Raw genomic sequence first — 22,284 nt, forward strand, 5'->3', positions numbered from 1 at the left:
GCCATGGAGGCGGCCGGCTCCAGCAGGAGCGAGGAGCTGGGCCGCGGGGTCCGCCTCGGACTCCCCCGCGCCCACTGCCCGGGGTGGTCGCAGAGGCTGGGCCCAGCTCAACCAAGTAGAACGCGGGAAGAGGCGGTGAGAAAGCGCGGGCAGCGAAGACCCTCGGGCGCGGTCGGTGGGCGCGGGGTGCCCCTGAGGCCGGCGCTCCAGTTCTGAGTGATCGGGACTGGGGCTCCCGCGGGGAAAGCAGGCCGAACAAAAATCCTACCCGCGGGCTTCGGAAGGAGTTCTTGTCAATTGGGTTTTCGCGCCGTCCGGAGTGCAGGGGGCGGAGTTTAGATTGCTTCCGGAGGCTGCGCGGACAGTGAGCCGAGAGGGCCAAAATGCTTCTTCGGCAAGCCTGCAGGAGGCGGATTGCTTTACCATGAATCTAAAAGTAGCGGGGACTTCGGAGATTCAAACTTCTAACGCCCAGTTTCACTGATGAGGATATGATTTGACTAAGTCCGTTGGTGGCAGAATTAGAACCCCATGCTTTTGACGCCCCAGACTAGCCCCTATTTAAAGTGGAAAATCGAAAAATACAGAAAAGGGAATAACAACTGATTACACTCCTCCCACATGGAATAAAATGTTATTTTGGCAAGCGTCCTACCTAGAGATACGCCCACTTGGGGTCCGAGATTTCGACTTTTTACCCCTAATTGAGCTCAGGAGGCATTTCTTCCCGTGGATTTCGTCCTCGCGAGCAGCTAGGAGCCCAAGGTCGTCGCCTCAGCTGGCTGGCGTGTGTTCGAGTTGTTGCTGGGTACCAGTAGTTTGCTAGTTTGTAGTGAAGATAATCTCATACATCATTTGCATTGTTTTCATAGATATGTTTAGCTTTACATTTTTTTTTTTTTACATTGCACTTGCAATATAGAGAGTATGTTTATTTTGTCTGAGTGCTAGTTTTAACTACACGGTATGTAAGAGCTGAAACAAGTCATGTAAATACACCTGTCAAATAGTAACGGGAAGCCACCTTGTTCGGTCGGGTTATGCAAACTGATTTTAACTGTTGACGTAATTGTGTCTATCTTTATGGTATTTGCTATTGTCTGGACAACATAAAGGGTACAAATTTCTCCAATGAAATTAGTTTTAATGACTTTCTCCTTGAAAATTATTAACCCCGAATAAGGTTTTTCAGGAAGGGAGACTGCACTTCTAAATATAAACTGTTTTGATGTTTCGGTTTCGTTTGTTTGTAACTCACGTAGTGTAAGAACGCTGAGCAAGGAGAATAACGGCGAAGAGGAGGAGAAGATGGAAGAGCAAGAGCGTGGAGGAGGAGGAGAAGGAGGAGAAATCAATTAGAAAATTACAGAAAAAACTGAAAGTCTTTTTGACTTTCACCCCCTAACTCGGTCTCTTCCTCTTAGCCCCAATGGCAGCCAGTATTACCTATTTGGTGGATAGCATTGTAGCCTTTCTTAATACTTTTACATACATATACGTATCCGTAGAAAAATCTTTAGTTTCGTTTTTCTTTACATAAAAGGTAACAATGTAAATATCACTCAGCAATTTGTTTCTTTCATCATTGTCTTCAAGAGCTATACAGGTCGATCTGATTCGCTCCCTTTCATTCCTGAGCATTCCACCCAATTATGCACAACATATTATTTATCCATTTCCCTAGCGATGATCATTTAAATTGTCTTCAATTTTCTGTTAGTCAATGAGTCAGCGAACATTCTTGTCTCCTTGAACACAAATGGTGCTTTTCCAGGATACACACCTAAGCGTGGAATTGCTGGGTTATAAGGTATGTCTCTAGCGCTTTTTATTCTTCTAAAAAACTAAGCATTTAAAACGTGTTGAGGGCTTCCCTGGTGGCGCAGTGGTTGAGAATCTGTCTGCCAATGCAGGGGACACGGGTTCAATCCCTGGTCTTCTAGCACTATAAATATCTGCTTATCTTTAAATATTTCAATATCTTTGCACAGCTTTTTAAAAAAATTATATATATATTTTTTTAAATTAATAAATTTATTTATTTATTTTTGGCTGTGTTGGGTCTTCGTTTCTGTGCAAGGGCTTTCTCTAGTTGTGGCAAGCGGGGGCCACTCTTCATCGCGGTGCGCGGGCCTCTCACTATCGCGGCCTCTCTTGTTGTGGAGCACAGGCTCCAGACGTGCAGGCTCAGTAATTGTGGCTCACAGGCCTAGTTGCTCCGCGGCATGTGGGATCTTCCCAGACCAGGGCTCGAACCCATATCCCCTGCATTGGCAGGCAGATTCTCAACCACTGCGCCACCAGGGAAGCCCTACACAGCTTGCTTTTTTTTTTTTTTTTTTTAATAAATTTATTTATTTTATTTATTTATTTTTGGCTGTGTTGGGTCTTCCTTGCTGCGCACTGGCTTTCTCTAATTGCGGCGAGCGGGGGCTACTCTTAGTTGCGGTGCGTGGGCTTCTCATTGTGGTGGCTTCTCTTATTGCGGAGCACTGGCTCTAGGCACGTGGGCTTCAGTAGTTGCAGCATGCTGGCTCAGTAGTTGTGGCTCCTGGGCTCTAGAGCACAAGCTCAGTAGTTGTGGTTCACGGGCTTAGTTGCTCTGCGGCATGTGGTATCTTCCTGGACCAGGGCCTGAACCCGTGTCCCCTGCATTGGCAGGCGGATTCTCAACCACTGCTCCACCAGGGAAGCCCTAAATAGCTATTTCTTGATCTAACAATTTTAAACAGTATTCATTAAAGTCCTGTTATGGTGGTTAATTCTCTTGTAACACCACCCTACATACTTTCTCTCCTCCCACATTCCCAATATAGTTATATTATAAAGACTTGTACACTTGTACACAAATGTTGATAGCAGCTTTATTTGTAATAGTAAAAAACTTGGAACAACCTATCAACAGGTACATTAACAAACACATCCATACCATGGAATACTACTCAGCAATAAAAAGAAATGAACTATCAATACATGAAACAACATGGATGAAAAAAGAGTATATATTGCACGATTCCATTTATTTAAAATTTGAGAAAAATGCAAATTAATCTGTAATTACAGAAAGCAGATCATCATTGCCTGTGTTCAGGGGTTGAAGGAGGGATAGATTACAAAGGAATGGGTTACATGGAAACTTTGGGGAGTGATGGAAATGTTCATTATCTTGATTATGGTGATGGTTCCACAGGTATCTACTGATGCAAAAGTTCATCACATCTTATACTCTTAAATATATGCAGTTTATTGCAAATCAGTTATACTCAATAAAGCTGTTTAAAAAATGGTTCAAGCTGATTGAAGGTTTTTAGCATAGGTGGGACTCACTAGTGGGTTCTACTGTAGGATGATCAGGAGATTTTCATTGGGGAACTTCCTAATGTTAATAGGTGGAGGTCTTTTCTCTGGACCACTTGGTTTCTCCTCCAATCTATTTAGGGGCAGAGGTGTTTATATCTCATGCAGTTTTGTGGAAGCAATAGGGAGGCGTCACCTAAATGCATGGAATAGGGCAATGGACCTAAAATATCTAACTCTAATATTAACCGATGTCTCCCCTTTTCAGTCCCATACCTCATTCTCATGTGCTGTGTTATTGATCCTTCCATCCATTCCATAAATACAAATGAGTGCCTGATATGTGCCAGCTATGAACAAAGCAGCTGTGAACGAGACAGACAAAAATGCCTATCCTTTTAGAATTTATATTCTGGTTGGAAGAGACATGTAATAAAAATGATCCATAAGTAAAGTATATGGTAAGACAGGGCTAAATGCTGAGGAGAAAATAATGCAGGAAGTAGGATAAGGAAAGGAATGTCAGAATAGGGGTTGTGATTTTTTTTGTGACTAAAATTTTTGAAAGGATATATAGCATGAGTTTCTCAGGAGTCTTCGGGAAGAGTTAGCCCAATTCTGAATGGTTCATCCTCTGCAGTTTAGGTTGTAATTTCCTGCAGTTGTCTTGGGCAATTACTACTCCTCCACTTTCCATCTTCCAAAAATTTGTGGAACTCTCTAGTGCTCTTTTGTGTTCTCTACTGTTCCATTTGTCCCTAATCCATTTTTTTTCCTAATCCAGTTTTAAATTCCTTAATTGTTATTTTGATGGGGTTTTGGAAGGGAAAGGAGAGAAGCACCTGTGGCCAAGCCGAGAAAAGCCTTAAGACTCAGTTTAGGGTTTACCTTGTTCAAGAAACTTTTCCTGATACCTTCTTCCTTCCACTTTACCTTAGGCTGGATTAGGTGGCCGTCTCTGTGCATCTACTCATTGCACTCAATATATCAGAATATAAATTCCTGCTTATGTGTGAGTGATCCCCCTACTGGACTATGAAGGCAAGTCCTAGGTCTCATTCCTGATTTGATTCCCAGCACCTAAGCACAGAGCCAGACACATACCTTGTACTCTTTAAATATTTTGTAAATAAATGTGTGCTTTTACCTGGCCATACTATTCAGCCTTTGCATGAGTCCTGTGAGGAAGACATTAACATTATTGTCGATTTATAGAAATGTAGCTCACACATGTTTCCAAAGTTACAATGTTTAGCCAAGTCTCCTAACTTAAACTTCAGTGCATTTTTAAAATTATTTATTTATTTATTTATTTATTTTTGTCTGCGTTGGGTCTTTGTTGCTGTGCTCAGGCTTTCTTTAGTTGTGGTGAGCGGGGGCTACTCTTTGTTGCGGTGCGCAGGCGTCCCATCGCGGTGGCTTCTCTTGCTGTGGAGCACGGGCTCTAGGCGCACAGGCTTCAGTAGTTGTGGCATGTGGGCTCAGTAGTTGTGGCTCATGGTCTCTAGAGTGCAGGCTCCGTAGTTGTGGCTCACGGTTTTAGTTGCTACACAGCATGTGGGATCTTCCCGGACTAGGGCTCGAACCCATGTCCCCTGCATTGGCAAGCGGATTCCCAACCACTGTACCATCAGGGAAGCCCAGCAATTACATTCTTATCGTAAATAAATCAATTAGCAAGTCCTCTGTTTCCTGTAGCACGAGGAGTCTGTGCCTCTGAATCTGCTCACCTCTGGGTACTCTTGAAAAGTCAGTGCTAGACTAATGTGGTGACACGGAGATTAAAAACTCTGTAAAGGGCTTCCCTGGTGGCGCAGTGGTTGAGAATCTGCCTGCTAATGCAGGGGACACGGGTTCGAGCCCTGGTCTGGGAAGATCCCACATGTCGCGGAGCAAATAAGCCCGTGCGCCACAACTACTGAGCCTGCGCTCTAGAGCCTGCAAGCCACAACTACTGAGCCCGCGTGCTGCAACTACTGAAGCCCGGGTGCCTAGAGCCCATGCTCCTCAACAAGAGAAGCCACCGCAATAAGAAGCCCGTGCACCGCAACGAAGAGAAGTCCCCACTAGCCGCAACTAGAGAAAGCACGCACGCAGCAACGAAGACTCAACACAGCCAAAAATAAATAAATTTTTAAAAAAAACAAACAAAAAACCCAAAAACTCCATAAAAGTCAACATCCTAATTCAAGTCTCCATCATATCATAACTAGACTAACGCTATTTAGTTTTGCCTATTTACTCCCCTCTAGTTATCTCATGCATATTCATTTCACTGAACAAATATTTATTGAGAATTTACAGTATGCCAACCCCTGCCTTCCCTTAAGACAAACCCAAGTCCCACCTCTCTATCATTTATCTTCCTAAAACATTGTTTTGCAAATGTCACTGCACATGCAAAAATCTTTAATGTCTATTCATTAAAGTCGAAGCTTCTTAACCTGAACTCCATGGCCCTTACTTTTCTCTTAACTTCATCTCCCAATATATTATTCAGTCCTTCCTCTCCAGTCAAAGTGGTCTGCTCCTCCTTCCTTACACAATCCATTTATATTCCTGTCTGCAAGTCCTTATGCCCTTTCCTTAGTTTAATCCTACCTGGGGTGCCTTTACTTACTCCTTTTTGTTTAGTTAATGCCTTGATTCATTCCACAGGTATTTGTTGAGAATCTACTGAGTGCCTTGCTACTTCAGGATAAAGATAATCTCCCATTTTCTTCAGAAAAGCCTTCATTTTCTAAACTTCTCTAATTTCCAGTGTCATTTACTTAGCACCAAACAATGTGGTAGAAAGAGCTTTAGTCTGGCCCAGGAAAACTGGAATCTAGCCTCTAGCACAGATTCATTGTGTAACCTTGAGACAATCAGTGTTCTGTTTTTGTTTTCTGGGGAGGCAACTCTACCAACCTCAGCCAGGGGTCAGCAAACTATGGCCAGAGGGGAGAAGGGGGGAGGGATAAATTGGGAGATTGGGATTGACATATACGATATATAAAACAGATAACTAGTAAGGACCTACTGTATAGCACAGGGAACTCTACTCAATACACTGTAATGGCCTATATGGAAAAGAATCTAAAAAAGAGTGGATATAGGTATATGTATAACTGACTCACTTTGCTGTACACCTGAAACTAACACAACATTTTAAATCAACTATACTCCAGTAAAAATTTTAAAAAAACAGAAAACAAAAAACTATGGCCAGGGCCACATCTGACCCACCACCTGTTTTTGTATGGCCCCTGAACGAAGAATGGTTTTTACCTTTTTAAGTAGTTGAAAAAAGATGCAAAGAATATTTTGTGACATGTGACAATTATGTGACATTCAAATTTGTGTCCATAAGTTTTATTATCTCATGGTCACGCCCATTTACTCACTATATTGCAACAGAGGCCTTATGGCCCGCTGAGCTCCACATTTTCAATTACTTGGCCCACACAGGAAAGTTTGATAACATCCGTCTTGCAATTCTGCCAGGATTGAGGTACCTACCGCCGGCCCACGCTTAGGCCTCTGTCTTGGCTGCCTCATTAGACTACGAGCTTCTGGGTGATGGGGCCTTTGCCTGATCCCTGTGAGCGTGGTGCCTGATTCACAGTAACCTCCTAAAACACTGGCCACTGCAGGGATGCTCGTTTACTAGGGAGGCAGGACAATGATGATTCAAGACCCATCCGGGTTGAAATCCCAACGGCTTGAAATCCCGACGGCTTGAGAAAGTTGATTCTCCTCTGTGTCCCACAGTTTTCTCCTCTGTGGGATAGAGGTGCAAGAAGGCCTGGTAGTGAGGCCAGAATAAGGTAAGATGCGGGAAGCACTTCGCGAGGTGTAGTCATTAATCTTTCCCTGGCTCCATACGTGCCCCGAGGAAGCATCACTGGCAGGTGCCGCGCGGGAGCTGAGCTGAGACCAGCTGGGCCTGCAGCGCGGGAGGCGCTGGGCCCCGGACGCTCGTCGAGCGCTGCTGTCAATCAAGGCCGCCGTGGGGCGGGGCGGGGCGGTGCTTCCGCCTGCGCGTGGCCGCTCGGGGCCGCTCGGCGGCGCCCGGGACAGTCGGGAACCGCGCCCGCAGCCGCCGGCCGCGCGGCCGGACGAGGGGACGATGGAGCTGGAGCCCGAGCTGCTGCTGCAGGAGGCCCGCGAGAGCGTGGAGGCGGCGCAGAGCTACCGGCGGGAGCTAGGCCAGAGGCTGCAGGGGCTGCGGGAGGCGCGGAGGCAGGTCGGAGGGCCGCGCCCGCAGGGGCGCTGTGGGCCCGGGGGAGGGCGTGGGGTGCCCGGAGATGGGCGAGGGCACGGAGGGCTGCGAGGGGCGGGAGTGTCCGGAAACTCTGAAGGGAGGAGGGAAGCGTCTCTGAAGGTTCGGGAGACCTGGCAGGGTCTGGGAAGGGGGAGGTGGGTTCTGCGGGGGGGGGGGAGGGACGGGGGTCTTAAGAGGAAGGGGCAAATTTGGGGGATCGAGGGAGAGTGTGAGGAACGTTCCCTAAGCTGTGTGGGGCGGTGTCGGGGATGCGATGGGGTCCGAGGTTGGGGGGAGTGAGGGACCGGAGCAAAAACCGAGGGCGTCACAGAGGGTAGTAAAGATTGAGAGAGTTGGGGGAGGTGGAGATTCTTTGGAAAACCTACCTTGTGGATGGAGAGCGGTTTTAGAGAGCGTGAGGAAAATGTGTAGCAGTGACTTGGGGAGAGCTCAAAGTGGAGGCGGAATGGACAGTGGAAGGGATGGACTAAGGAGAGACAGAGGAGTGGAGAATTAGTAACGTTAACACTAAATGAATGGAATTGGTGTCAGAGTAGTACTTAGTATCTCATATGATCCTGAACGCATTAAAAAATCATGTAGCGGGATCCCATTATAGAGAGTTTGGATTTTAAGGTGAAGCTATGTTGGAAGGGCAAAAGAAGGAAAATGAAGCCCCTGGGGGATGGGATACAAAAGTGCAGGGAAATGGAAAAACAGATTTTTTTTTTAAATTTTTTTTTAAGTACATATATTTTTTAAATTAATTAATTAATTACTTTATTTTTGGCTGTGTTGGGTCTTCGCCTCTGTGCGAGGGCTTTCTCTAGTTGTGGCAAGTGGGGGCCACTCTTCATCGCGGTGCGCGGGCCTCTCACTATCACGGCCTCTCTTGTTGCGGAGCACAGGCTCCAGACGCACAGGCTCAGTAGTTGTGGCTCACGGGCCCAGTCACCCCGCGGCATGTGGGATCCTCCCGGACCGGGGCACGAACCCGTGTCCCCTGCATTGGCAGGCGGACTCTCAACCACTGCGCCACCAGGGAAGCCCCGGAAAAACAGATTTAAAGAGAGAAGTGTTGAAAGGAGAAGCTAAATATACTTTCAAGTGAGGGCAGTTATCTGCTCCATGGGGACCTGGTTATCAAAGATAAAGGAATGCCACATGGTTTCTCTGCGCCCTGGAACATATACAGAAAAAGATATAACCCACTGCCAATGTGCAGGAGGACAGATAATCCTCAAGCTACTATTAATTCAGGTGCTTAATAAGTGCTTTTTGAGTCAGTGGGATTCCGTCTGAGTGGAATCATTTGAGTGAGTGGGATTTTTCAACATCACATTTGTTATTAATATATATTGTCATCCTAGTAACTCCCATGCTGCATAGAATCTGAAAATTACAACTGGTAGAATACTGCTGTGATAACAGTGCCTTTGGATATTCTCATCATTAAGGATACTCAACATGCTTTAGGTTTTATACATTTAAAAATTCTTGTAGATTTTAAATGTAGGCCAGGCATCTTTTGTAGTTTAGTAGCAAATCTGGGAGCAAGATCTAGATATGGTGATCCTGATTTGACGAATGCTTTTTAAGGCCTTCCAATATATTCATTTTGATTTCCACTTGAAAACATCTGCATTATTCCTTCTGCTGTTTTGAAATAGAGGTTCTAAATCTAGGGCATATTTAAAAAGAGATTAAAGTATCTCTTATTATGTGATTAACGTTGCAGCCAATTAAGACGTCTTATATATGAATGAGACTATTGTTTAACTGCATCAAGGATTAAGAAACAGAGTTGATACTAAATGAATGAGCTTAGCACCTGGGAGAAGTACTGATTACTTTCTCGTGTGATATTGAGCACATTAAAACAATTTAGTATGATCTCATCCTGAATGGTTTAGTATTGTTTCCAAACCTACATTCTTTTAAATTCTATGTCCAAAAATTTAAAGACAGAACATACTTTCCTATAACTTAGTGGAGTTTGGTATGGGGTTTTGTTTTGTTTTTGAGGACCATTGTCTTGTGCTTGAAACAGAAAACACTAAGAGAACATCCATTAGCTTAGGTTCCTAATGACATTGCCTTTGGACTAGACTGAGTAATGTCATACTGTTGTGAACTGAAATGTGTTTTGTGCCGGTGCCAGTTACAACAGCTTCTAGTTCTAAAAGCTTTAATTCTTCCTCAAAGCTAATTCTAGTGGGTTGTACACGTTTGGGTTTGTAGAATAAGTCCTCTGTCAACTTGCATTTTAAGGAAGGTCAATGTTACAAAAATGTTATCAAAATAAGCAGCTGCTTTTGTTTAGTGGTTAGGATATTTTTAGGGTTCCAGTCATTTTCAGAATAACTCCATAAAATATATGGCTTTTCAGTCAAAGATTTTGTATCAGGGAAGGATGAGAGAGCAGAGAGGAAAGATGCTCCCTTTGTGTATATTTTTTACTTGCCGATTTTGTTTCCTTTTGGCATAGGATTTTTTAAAAATTGATATGTAATTTACATACCATAAAATTCGTACCTTAAAATGTACAATTCAGCAGTTTTTAGTGTATTTGCAAAGTTGTGCAGCCATCACCACTAATTCCAGAACATTTTCATCACCCCAAAAAGAAATCCCATACCTGTTAGCTGTCACTCTTCCAGCCCCTGATAACCACTAAACTACCTTCTGTCTCTATTTGGATTTGCCTATTTTGGACACGTCATATAAATGGAACCATACTGTCTGTGGCCCCTTGTGGCTGGCTTCTTTGACTTAGGCATAATGTTTTCAAGGTTCATCCATGAGGTAGCATGTAGCTGTACTTTAGTCCTTTTTGTGGCTGCATAATATTTGTTGTGTGGATATACCACATTTTATTTCTCCATTCATCAACTGATAGATATTTGGGTTATTTTCACTTTTTGGCTCTTATGAATAATGTTGGTGTGAACATTCATGTACAAGTTTTCGTGTAGACATGTTTTCAGTTCTTTTAGTATATACTTAGGAATTGCTGGGTCGTGTGGTAACTCTTTGTTTAACCTTTTCAAGAACTCTTGGCGTACTTTTTATCTTTGCTTTTGTTTCTTACCCTTTAAAAATCTCTCATGAAATTTGCCTCCTGTTAGGAAATCATGGCTACGAAAATTTAGAAGGAACAAGAATAACAGTCTTTTACTGTCAATCTTTTAGTGTGAAAAACAACTGCCAGCATGTAGCAGTTTCTCTTCTTGTGGTTAAGTTTAAACCCTACCCTCTGTCTTCAGAGAAAAGGAAGTTCTGTGTAGGAATGAAAGGTAGTCTGTAGCTCTTACTGTTTGAATAAGTTAAAGGCTGGAGAGATGTTCGTTGTCTTCAGGAAATCAGATAATATTTACAGTCAGCCTGGCGTAACTGATGTTGAAATCATTAAGAATAGTTCTATATAGCTCCCTGGAATCCTTGGTATTAAGATGTAAATACCAAAGAAATTAACTCCGACCCTCCTTAAATACTCATTTGTTCATTTACTCAATAAATATGCACTGGGTGCATTCTGTGGGTCAGAGGTAATTCTAGGTCCTAGAAATCCGGTGGGTAGGGCAACAGAGCACTGCTGTCACAGATTTACTCTTTCCTTTGGTGGCTGGTCATTAACCTCTTCCGCCTAAAAACAAAACAAATAGGAAAAATCTAAATTCTTGTGTATTCATTTTTAGATTTCAGTTCCATTGTGTTGTTCATCCCTTGTTGATTTCTACAGGTTGACTTTCCTGCTTGTTGTGAGTAGAGATAGCTGATCAGGATGTCACATAGTGATGTCAGCTGGCCAGTCAGATATGCCTCAAAGAGTGACACTAGTTTGACGACATTGCCACTGTCCAGGACCTAGTCTTTAAGCTTTGCAGGTCCAGAAACTCCATGTTTGTACAGTATCAAAGGGGGATTAGTTTCAGGTACTGGAGGTGCCAGCAGTGAGAAATACCAATATTCTAGTCTGTGTACAGTTATAATTTACTCTAAAATGAACTGTTGGCCTTCATGTGCCTTTAATTAGTGTGATTCAGTGTCTCTAGGGGCATTGACAAGAGCAAGTCTCTGCTCTTTCAGAGTAAAGGGCCAGATCCTGGTGCCTAATTAAGACACTGGTGAGGACCCTGCCCAGCTCTGGGCAGTGGTGTCCCTTTTATCGTTGCTACTACAAGTGTGGTCCACGACTGCAGCAGGGTCATCCTGACCTGAGAGCTTGTGAAGAATGCAGGAATCAGGCCCCCCCCTAGACCTGGTGAATCGTCATCAGGTGTGATGTGTATGCACATTAAAAATAGAGGCACAGTGCCTTAGAGGATACCATTAACTCTTCATCAGCTCTCTACCGATTTCTGTAGTTTATCCTGAACCATAGGTGTGTTGTTGTAAACTGCTGTGGTTTTTCCTCAAGATTAAAACGCTGTTTGAAATAGCATGGGTTTAGATAATTATACAGTGACAGACAAGTGAATAATTGACAATCTCAAGCCAACTCTTGTCCTAGCGTGTCTTAACATCTGTAATGTGACCATTTGTCTCTCATAGTATTTTTTTAAAAGTTATTTATTTTATTTATTTTTATTTTTGGCTGTGTTGGGTCTTCATTGCTGCACACGGGCTTTCTCTAGTTGCGGCGAGCGGGGGCTACTCTTCGTTGCAGTGCGCGGGCTTCTCACTGCGGTGGCTTCTCTTATTGCGGAGCACAGGCTCTAGGTACACGGGCTTTGGTAGTTGCAGCACGCAGGCTCAGTAGTTGTGGCTCGCAGGCTCTACAGCGCAGGCTCAGTAGTTGTGGTGCACGGGCTTAGTTGCTCCGCGGCATGTGGGATATTCCCGGATCAAGGCTTGAACCCTTGTATTGAACCCTGTATTGGCAGGCAGATTCTTAACCACTGTGCCACCGGGGAAGCCCTCTCATAGTATTTTGTTTTCAGTTTTTTAATAATTGATTTCAGATAATTTTTTGAAGATCTTATTAGGAACTTTGATATTCCTAATGTACAATACCAGGTTCTCCATAGATCATTATTCTCACAAGATTTGAAAACACGTAGCATACTAGTTAAAGACTGGAACAGATAGAGAACTCAGTTGGGGGAAAAAAGTTATTTCAGAAAACCAGGGCAGGAAGTCTTAGTAGCTCAGCAAAGAAAAGAAAGCTGTTATTGCTTCTTTTATCTCCCACTTCCCCTTCTGTTACCCGTTTCAAAACAGTCCAAAAAATCTGTTTGAAAATGATCTGTTACTGCAGTAGTACTTAAAATGTCCCTATTATAGTGTCCTAAGAAAAGGTTAAATCTGGAGCTGGGGAAAACCAAGAACAGATGAAATAATCTGAAAATCACCCATAATTCTATTCCTTACAGACAACCACTGTTAACATTTTGGTGTATCCTTCTAGACATATTATTTTGCCAAATTGAAAGACTACTGTATATGCAACTTTATATTTGTTTTCTTTTGGTTAGCATTATATCATAAGCATTATGAAAAATTTCCCACGTACAGTCTAATTTTTAATGCAGAGGTGAATAGTCTATTACATAGATACTTATGGAGCATTTGTTGGTGGTAGGCTGAAAATGAATTGACTCAAATATGCCAAAATACCGGAAGCAAAGCTCTAGAAGCAACACTAAATAATCAACTACCAAGGGAAAAAAAAAGCTGCACATATATTTGTGTGCAAAAACCACATATTTATATTGGCTTTTCAGTCATCCTTTTTTAAGTCTTTTCACAAATTGTCTTTAAACACGACACTCTGAAAGCTGCTTGTTGAGTCCAAACCTCACTTGAAATGTAGGATATAAATGAGAATTTAAACAAGCATTCAGAATCTGTAATGTTAACCTCAAATTAAAAAGTGTGTGAGTGTCACAGAGGAGCCCAGTTTCTCTCTGTGTAGAATTTTGTTTTTTCAATATAGAGTGTAATGTAAATTTAAATTTGATAGAGAAGAACTGTTCTTATTACTAGAAACCTGGTAAATAATATGGCTAATTTGTGATCTAAAGCCAAACAAATGTAGGACAGACTTTTTTTAATGTTAATTTTAATTTTTTTAATTTTTATTTTTTTAAGAATTTCCCTTTTTTATCTATTTATTTATTTATTTATTTTTGGCTGTGTTGGGTCTTCGTTTCTGTACGTGGGCTTTCTCCAGTTGCGGCAAGCAGGGGCCGCTCTTCATCGCGGTGCGCGGGCCTCTCACTATCGCGGCCTCTCTTGTTGCGGAGCACAGGTTCCAGGCCCGCAGGCTCAGTAGTTGTGGCACACGGGCCTAGCTGCTCCGCGGCATGGGGGATCTTCCCATAACAGGGCTCGAACCCGTGTCCCCTGCATTGGCAGGCAGATTCTCAACCGCTGCACCACCAGGGAAGCCCCTTTAATTTTTATTTTTAATTTTTTTTGGCCACACTGCATGACTTATGGGATCTTAGTTCCCCAACCAGGGATCGAACCCGGGCCCCTGGGCTCTGGCAGTGAAAGCACCGAGTCCTAACCACTGGACCACCAGGGAATTCCTGGGACAGGCTTTTATTTTTGAGGGGTATCCATGAATCATTTATATTTGCAGTTATTTTACTTTTTTTGCATTTGCCCCTATTAGGTGTGAGACCTTGAGAAACTTAACTTTCCTGACGCCTCACTTCCCTATCTGTACAATGCGGATAAGGATAGTACCTACTTTACTTGGCCAGTGTGGGAATTAAAATGAGAAATGTATTTAAAATGTTTAGCACGATGCCTGGGACATATGAACGGCTTAATAAATATTAGCCATAGAAATAATACCACCAAATATTATTATTATTCAAGGTGACCTCCCCTCCTTCTCCAACTGGTAACTTATTCTTTAAATGTCTCCTACTCTCTTTCCCAGCAGAATGACCTTTTTGAGCTCTGATGGCAGTTTGTGGCTGTCTCACTTACTTAAGGACTTAATACTTTTTACTATAGTTACGTGTGCATGCAACTGTCTCCTTTACTAGAATGACAGTTTTTTGAGGTCAGGATCATGCCTTATTCATCTTTATAACCCCAGCTCCTGGCACTAGACCTCAACAAATATAGAATGAATGCCTTTATGAATGTTGTGGCTGTGATTTTGCAGACATTCTTTTTAGATTGTTCGTAGTCTTGATTATAGGCACCCTGTTCACTGATGCAGATAATCAAGAATTAAACATTTGTTTTATCATGATTTGGTTGTTTGTCACTACATAATAAACTATGCCAAAGCATAATGGCTTAAAAGGCAACCATTTGCTTAGTATTCAGGGGATTAACCGGGGCTCAGTTGGGCAGTTCTGATTTTGCTGGCAGCTCTCATGTAATTGCAGTCAGATGGCAGCTGAGGCTGGAATGTTCAAGATAGAACATTTACTTACCTGTTTGGAGCCTTAAGTAGTAGCAGGACTCAGTTGGAATGCTGGCATGGCTGAGCCTGGATGCCAAGCTCTCTCTCTCCCTCCCACACTCTTCCTCCCACCCCTCTCACTCTCCTCCCCCTTCCACTTGTTCTCTCAAGAAAGATAGCCGTGCTTCTTTTTTTTTTTTTTTTTTAATTAATTAATTGATTTTTGGCTGCGTTGGGTCTTCGTTGCTGCACACGGGCTTTCTCTAGTTGGGTTGAGTGGGAGCTACTCTTCGTTGCGGTGCATGGGCTTCTCATTGCGGTGGCTTCTCTCATTGCGGAGCATGGGCTCTAGGCGCGTGGGCTTCAGTAGTTGTGGCACACGGGCTTCCGTAGTTGTGGCTCGCGGGCTCTAGAGCGCAGGCTCAGTACTTGTGGTGCACGGGCTTTGTTGCTCCATGGCATATGGGATCTTCCTGGACCAGGGCTTGAACCCATGTCCCCTGCATTGGCAGGCGGATTCTTAACCACTGCACCACCAGGGAAGCCCCGATAGCCATGCTTCTTACGCAGTGGCTCAGGAACCCCCGCAGTGCAGAAGCCAGGTAGTCTTAAGGCTGAGGCCTGGAGCTGGCACAGCTCAGTTCCACTCTATAACGATGCACATGTGACTGCATTGCTAGTCACCAGCCCAGCCTCGTCTCCAAGGGAGAGGTCTGCATGAGGACATGAGTACCATAAGGCATGGTTCGTGGTTCATTGGGGCCATTAATGTAACAGACTACCAAGTGATAGAGTCAAGATTTTCTTTTTGAAAGTTTTAATAAGCGTGTTTTAAAAAAACGTAACTGTAGGGACTTCTCTGGTGGTCCAGTGGTTAAGACTGCACGCTGCCAATGCAGGGGCCCGGGTTTGATCCCTGGTCAGGGAACTAGATCCTGCATACCGCAACTAACACCCAGCACAGCCAAATAAATAAATGAATATTTTTTAAAAAAACAAAAAGCCTAACTGTAAGAGACAAGAAGGAAATGTAGCAGCACGTATGAGTCCATACACGAAGCAGACAGTTCAGATTTCCTGCCACTTGACTAGCTTTTCATCGGGTTGTGGTAGAATTTAAATGAGACCATGGGTATAAGTACCTGGTACACAGTAGGTGTTCAGTAGGTGGGAGCTGCTGTTGTATTGTTATTATTGCCATTATTATTTTTAATGACTAATATCTTGGTGTCAGTGTGAAGACACATAGCTAATGCAGTACATTTCATATGAACTGAGAAGAAACATTTTGGTTAGCTTCTTCAATTTCAGTTGACTATTTTTTATCTTTGTCTTTTATTTTTGATCCCTATGTTCTTGTTAGCTAATAGTGTTTAAAGCCAATCTCTAATTTAAAAATAGTTTTAGTTTCCTGTAAGCAAAACAATTGGGAAAATAAATTCTTAGATAACACTTGGAGGATAAAAATTCTTTTCTTCTATAAAGTCATGAAAATGCATGTTTCAGAGGAGGCAGAGGAGATTCCAGTTAATTTCCTGAAACACATACATGTTATGTTGCATTATATTATAGATAGAGCAACTGTATATTGCCACTTAGGACCAGAGGTGTCTTAAATCAGATTCTAGGTCGGTTTTATGACATTTTAGTAGCTAAACTCTAGAGGAAAATGTATCAGTCGCTGTTGTCTTGGAGGGCTGTGAAGTATATATTTACTAGGCTTTTGCATGGCTTAGTATTGATGTATAAGCTTGATGACTTTTTGGCATTTTGAGAACTTATCCTTATGTTAAAACTTTAAAAATACAGTTGCTTTGGAATTAAGAGTCAACTGCAGTGGAAACTTTGTAAATAAGATTTAATGGTCTGTTACAGGAGAGGTTTTAGTAGAAAATTGGTTCTGAATATTGTTAATCAACATAAACAATGTATATTACAGTTTCCTTTTTGGGACTTTGAGTTGTGTATCATTTGTATTTTTCTTAAATTTACTTTGTTAGAAACCATCACAGTTGTTTTGCCCTGAGTGGTTGTCTACCACATTTTTTTTTAAACATCTCTATTGGAGTATAATTGCTTTACAATGTTGTGTTAGTTTCTGCTATATAACAAAGTGAATCAGCTATATGTATACATATATCCCCATATTCCCTCCCTCTTGCGTCTCCCTCCCTTGTTAGTGGGAATGTAAATTGATACAGCCACTATGGAGAGCAGTATGGAGGTTCCTTAAAAAACTAAAAATAGAACTACCATATGACCCAGCAGTCCCACTACTGGGCATATACCCTGAGAAAATTCATAATTCAGAAAGACACGTGCACCCCAATGTTCACTGCAGCACTATTTACAATAGCCAGGACATGGAAGCAACCTAAGTGTCCATCGACAGATGACTAGATAAAGAAGATGTGGCACATATATACAATGGAATATTACTTAGCCATAAAAAGAAATGAAATTGAGTTACTTGTAGTGAGGTGGATGGTCCTAGAGTCTGTCACACAGAGTGAAATAAGTCAGAAAGAGAAAGACAAATATGCTGACACATATATATGGAATCTACCACATGATTCTTTATGCAAGGACAAGAAATACACGTTGCAGCAGGAAATGTCTTCAGCCAATACATAATTTACCGGTTTACGGGAATGCTTTAAAATGGGGTCTGTAAGCACTAACCAGCTTGGTGTAGTGGACAGACCATGGTCCTTGGAGTTGCACTGTTTCTGGCACTGGGAAGCCGTGGGGAAGTTATTTGACTTCCTTGAGCTGTACTTTCTTCTACGTAGACAATACAGACCTACCTCTCGGAGTTGTTGGGAAGATTGAATGAGCTAACAGTGAGCACACTGGACCATGGTACCACATCAAATATGAAGAAATTCACTCAGCAGTGAAGTTCGCATTTTAAAATTAGTTTTATTAAAAGCCGAGCGAATGAACTTGATTAGTTACATGATTCAATTAAAGATGGCTGTGGCTTTGAATTATGAACTCTTTCAGGGAGAAGAAAATGATGCCAAGGTAGTGTCAAGTTTGAAACAGCAGTGGTCGGGAATCTATGAACAAAAAGGAGTCACATTTACAATGAAATTGCGGGAGGTGGATTTGGAAATAGATTCTCCCTTCGCTGGCCCTCTCACTGCTTTGTGCTCACACACTTCCTTTTTTTCTGAGGTTCTGAAACAAAAACAAAACGTAGTGGAGCTCTGCAGCAGCTGAAGGAGCTTTTGAATTCTTCCTAAAGAGGAAATTGACTTTACCTAACCAATGCACTTCCTGTGTGTGCGGTGTCCGTTGAAGAGGGAGCTAGGACTCACTGGTATAGCGCTCGACTGCAGGATTTCCTCCCCGTGGTGAGGGTGCTCCAACACGTTGTCTTCATTTATTCTGGTGTCTGTAAGGCCTGTATGAATCAACTGGGGATCTCGTTACCAATGCAGCTTCTGATCCAGTAATTCTGGGTGGGGCCTGAGATTTTGCATTTCTAACAATATTCCAGGTGGGATGTATCAAAATCATACGGCATTCTTTTCCTGGTTCTTTTTAAAAGGTCTTGAAAACATACACGATTAACTTAATTTCACTGAACATTTATTTACTAGGTGCTATGTATGTTAGGGCCTGATTTGCAAGGATCCCACAGTTGGTGATGCACCAAATCAAGGACATTTTGAATATACCCGCCCCCTGATTTCTTTTAAACTTCGACTTGGGTTTAGAAGTTCTCTAGTAATTTTACAGATATTAGTTAACAATTAAACTTAAATTAGGATTTCTCTTTTTCTTTATGATTTAAGAAATTCTTTCATTACCGCACAAATACCATCATAACTTACATTAATGTCAAAAGGGGAAAAAATTGTTTCTGTGATCTCCCCACCCGAGCCAATCAAACCATTTTTTTTTTCCCTGTGTTTCTTTGTAGTCCTTAGACGTGGGCATCTTTTGTTTTTACATGGTTGTGAACATTTCTGGACAACAGTTTTGTATTCTTTTTAATTTTAGTGTTAGAGAATAAATAGAAAGTTTTCTAAATTTCTCTATTAACTGTTGAAATATTGTGCTTTATCCATATTTTGATATGTTCTTTTCTTGGTGTATTTTTCTTGGACATCAAATGCTCTTGCTAAGATCAAGTTAGCAAAGGGTTAGGGTAGTAAACATAACATGTCTTAGGAAACTAATATGATATCTGCAAAGTAAAGTATGAGTTTGCTTTAATTCAACTGAGTGTTTGGCTTATAGTTAGAATTTTCCTGTTAAGTGAGAAAAAGTGAATTGTGTGTTATCTGTATTCTTAAAAAAAAAAAAATCCAGTGTCTGTATAGACAACTGACTTGTTTTCAAAATATCTCTGAGATGTAAAGATTTTCCTGTCATATCTCCTAGAACAGCAGTTCTTAATCTGGGGTCTGTGGACCTAGGGTAGTGTTTCTCAAAGTGTGGGCTGCAGAGTCACAGGTGTGCTTGTGAAAAAGAACTCTGCCCATACGCTCCCCCAGCCCCTTCTCCAAGCTGCTTCTGGGATGGAGCCCTGCCATCTAAACTATAATAGGATGCAATTGTGTGATGCGTGATTCTTCTGCAAAGCAAGTTTCAGAATTACTGCTCTGAGCAAGCCATGGTTGGGATCTGAGGGAATTTGTAATCTCTGAAATTGAATAAATTTCTTTTGGGTAGGGTTTATTCATTTTTCTGGGAAGAAGGTTTATAAACCTCTCATTGAGATTCACAAAGAGGACCATGACTGAAAAAGGATGAAGTCATTGTCCCAGAAGTGTGTTTTTCCTGAACATCTGTCTTCTGCCTCCTCTGAACCTTTTGGATGGTGAATAAATTCTTAGTTTTCTTTTACCATAATGAGGGCATTTTGTCCATGAAGTGATTTTTTTTTGTATTGTGTTTGTTTTTTTTTTAATAGCTATTCTTTTTTTTAAAAAAATAAATTTATTTATTTATTTGGCTGTGTTCAGTCTTCGTTGCGGTGTGCGGGCTTCTCATTGCGGTGGCTTCTCTAGTTGCAGAGCTCGGGCTCTAGGCGTGCGGGCTTCAGTAGCTGTGGTATGTGGGCTCAGTAGTTGTGGCTTGTGGGCTCTAGAGCGCAGCCTCACTAGTTGTGGCGCACGGGCTTAGTTGCTCCGCAGCATGTGGGATCTTCCCGGACCAGGGCTCGAACCTGTGTCCCCTGCTTTGGCAGGCGGATTCCTAACCCCTGCGCCACCAGGGAAGTCCCTGTATTGTGGTTTTTTAATCTACCGTTTCTTTATTGCTTTTCAGTAAAATGAATTTTAATCTCCTCTTAATTTAATTTTTTTTTTTTTTGGTACTGAAACATTATTTCCAAGGACTACTTTGTGCAGATAATATTTATTTCTAACATTTATTTATTGAGAACAACAGTGTGCCCGTTATTTTACCAAGTGCGGTACATAGACTATTTTTATTTAGTCCTTGCAGCAACTCCATGAAGCGAGCATTGTTATACTCATTTGACAAATAAGGGAATTGAGGCATGGTGTGTTTAATTAACTTAGCCAGATTGACATAGTTGTGAATGATGGGACCATTCTGTCTCACCTGAAGGCCAACTTTATGGAATTCTGCAAGTTTGCACAAATGAATCACATTTGGTTTATCATTGAATGGAAGGTAATGGTTGTGTAGTGCCTTGAGATTATTAGGGGTGATGCCTGTGGATTAGCCTCTTCTAGAGATTCTGATTCTGAGTTTTTATGTTATTTCTTTTCAGATCAAAGAGAGTGCATCCCAGACAAGAGATGTCCTCAAACAGCATTTTAATGATTTAAAAGGAACCCTTGGGAAGCTCCTGGATGAGCGATTGGTGACCCTTTTGCAAGAGGTGGACACCATTGAACAGGAGACCATTAAACCACTAGATGACTGCCAGAAGCTGATAGAGCACGGAGTTAACACTGCAGCGGACTTAGTCCAAGAAGGTGGGGAGTCCAGGGAGCCCGTTAAACGCAGCACATTCAGATTGACACTGCTGGTATCTCAGGGTTCCAGCAGGCTTCCTGCCATCTGTGGGGTGCTTAGGCTATTCGTACCTTGGGACAGTTTGTGATATAGGATGACAGGTGTACAGTGAGGTATCCTAGAGTAAGTGCAATTAATGTACTAATTATAATCATTTACAAAATAAGGAGTAAATGATTTTTCTCATGGTTCTGTTAACACAGTGATTTTACAGTCATTTTGAGTCTGTTCACATATTTTTCAGAGTGTCAGTGGTTTATAGGATTTAATGCCATTGTTCTTTTTAGAGATTAAGGAGTAGGATTGGTGTTTACTCCTGAAATTGCAGTGGTTATATCCCTAACTTTAGTCAATTATTTTGGTTAAAGCATGCCCGGTTCTTGCCTTGCTGCCTTCCTGTCTCCACATCTACCTACCTCCCCTCCTTCCCTCCTGTAGGTCTTTGTCAGGTACATTAAATAAAAAGGTAATAAGTTCTGCCCTTTGGGGTTCACAGCCCAGTGAGAGAAGCACACACGATGAGAGAGATCTAAGACCTCATGGGAGCACAGAAGGGGAAATGCTTACCTCTGGAAGAGTGTAGGATGGCTTTCTATAGGAGGAGTTCCACCGAGGCTTGAAGAAATTCATCAAGCAGACCAAGGAAGAAAAGGAGGTCACAGCACGACTGGAAGCAGAAGTAACGTCAGGAGTAAAGTGAATGGCATATCTGGGAGGTATTGAATGCAGTATTTCAGGCAGCAGAGTTACACAGTCAGATTTGCATTTTTAAAAAACGACACTGCCCACAGTTTGGAGACTGTGTTAGAGGTTGTAAGGAAGTAAAAGTGACCGATGAGGAAGTTGTGGCGGCAGTCAGATAGGAAGCGATGGAGACGATGACAAGTGAAGATGAAGCAGAGCTGGTTTTAAGATTTTTCGGAGGGACTTCCTGGTGGCGCAGTGGTTAAGAATCTGCCTGCCACTGCGGGGGACATGGGTTCCATCCCTGGCCTGGGAAGATCCCACATGCCGCAGAACAACGAAGCCCGTGCGCCACAACTACTGAGCCTGCGCTCTAGAGCCCGTGAGCCACAACTACAGAGCCCATGCGCCACAGCTACTGAAGCCCGTGCACCTAGAACCCATGCTCCGCAACAAGAGAAACCACCGCAATGAGAAGCCTGTGCACTGCAATGAAGAGTAGCCCCTCACTCACTGCAACTAGAGAAAGCCCACGCGCAGCAACAAAGACCCAACGCAGCCAAAAATGAATGAATGAATGACTGAATGAATAAATATAAAATAAAATAAAAAGATTTTTTGGAGATAGAATTAATGGTGATCTTACTGAGCCGTAAGTGTTGATGATTGGTGATTGCCTGGT

At 42.4% G+C, this 22,284-nt stretch overlaps 1 protein-coding gene across 1 annotated transcript in view; it reads left to right on the forward strand.

Moving 5' to 3' along the window:
* Positions 1-7,345: 7,345 nt before the first annotated feature.
* The window catches only part of CRLF3 (cytokine receptor like factor 3), a 37,235-nt gene continuing 22,296 nt past the window's right edge, over positions 7,346-22,284 (forward strand). The window contains exons 1-2 of the mRNA XM_059907096.1: positions 7,346-7,525; positions 20,671-20,878. Coding sequence (XP_059763079.1) covers positions 7,409-7,525; positions 20,671-20,878 — 325 coding nt within the window. The 5' untranslated portion in view covers positions 7,346-7,408. The remainder of the gene's footprint in view (positions 7,526-20,670; positions 20,879-22,284) is intronic.

Source organism: Balaenoptera ricei, chromosome 20, assembly GCF_028023285.1.
Source record: "Balaenoptera ricei isolate mBalRic1 chromosome 20, mBalRic1.hap2, whole genome shotgun sequence".
In the NCBI taxonomy this organism is placed as follows: Eukaryota; Metazoa; Chordata; class Mammalia; order Artiodactyla; family Balaenopteridae; genus Balaenoptera; species Balaenoptera ricei.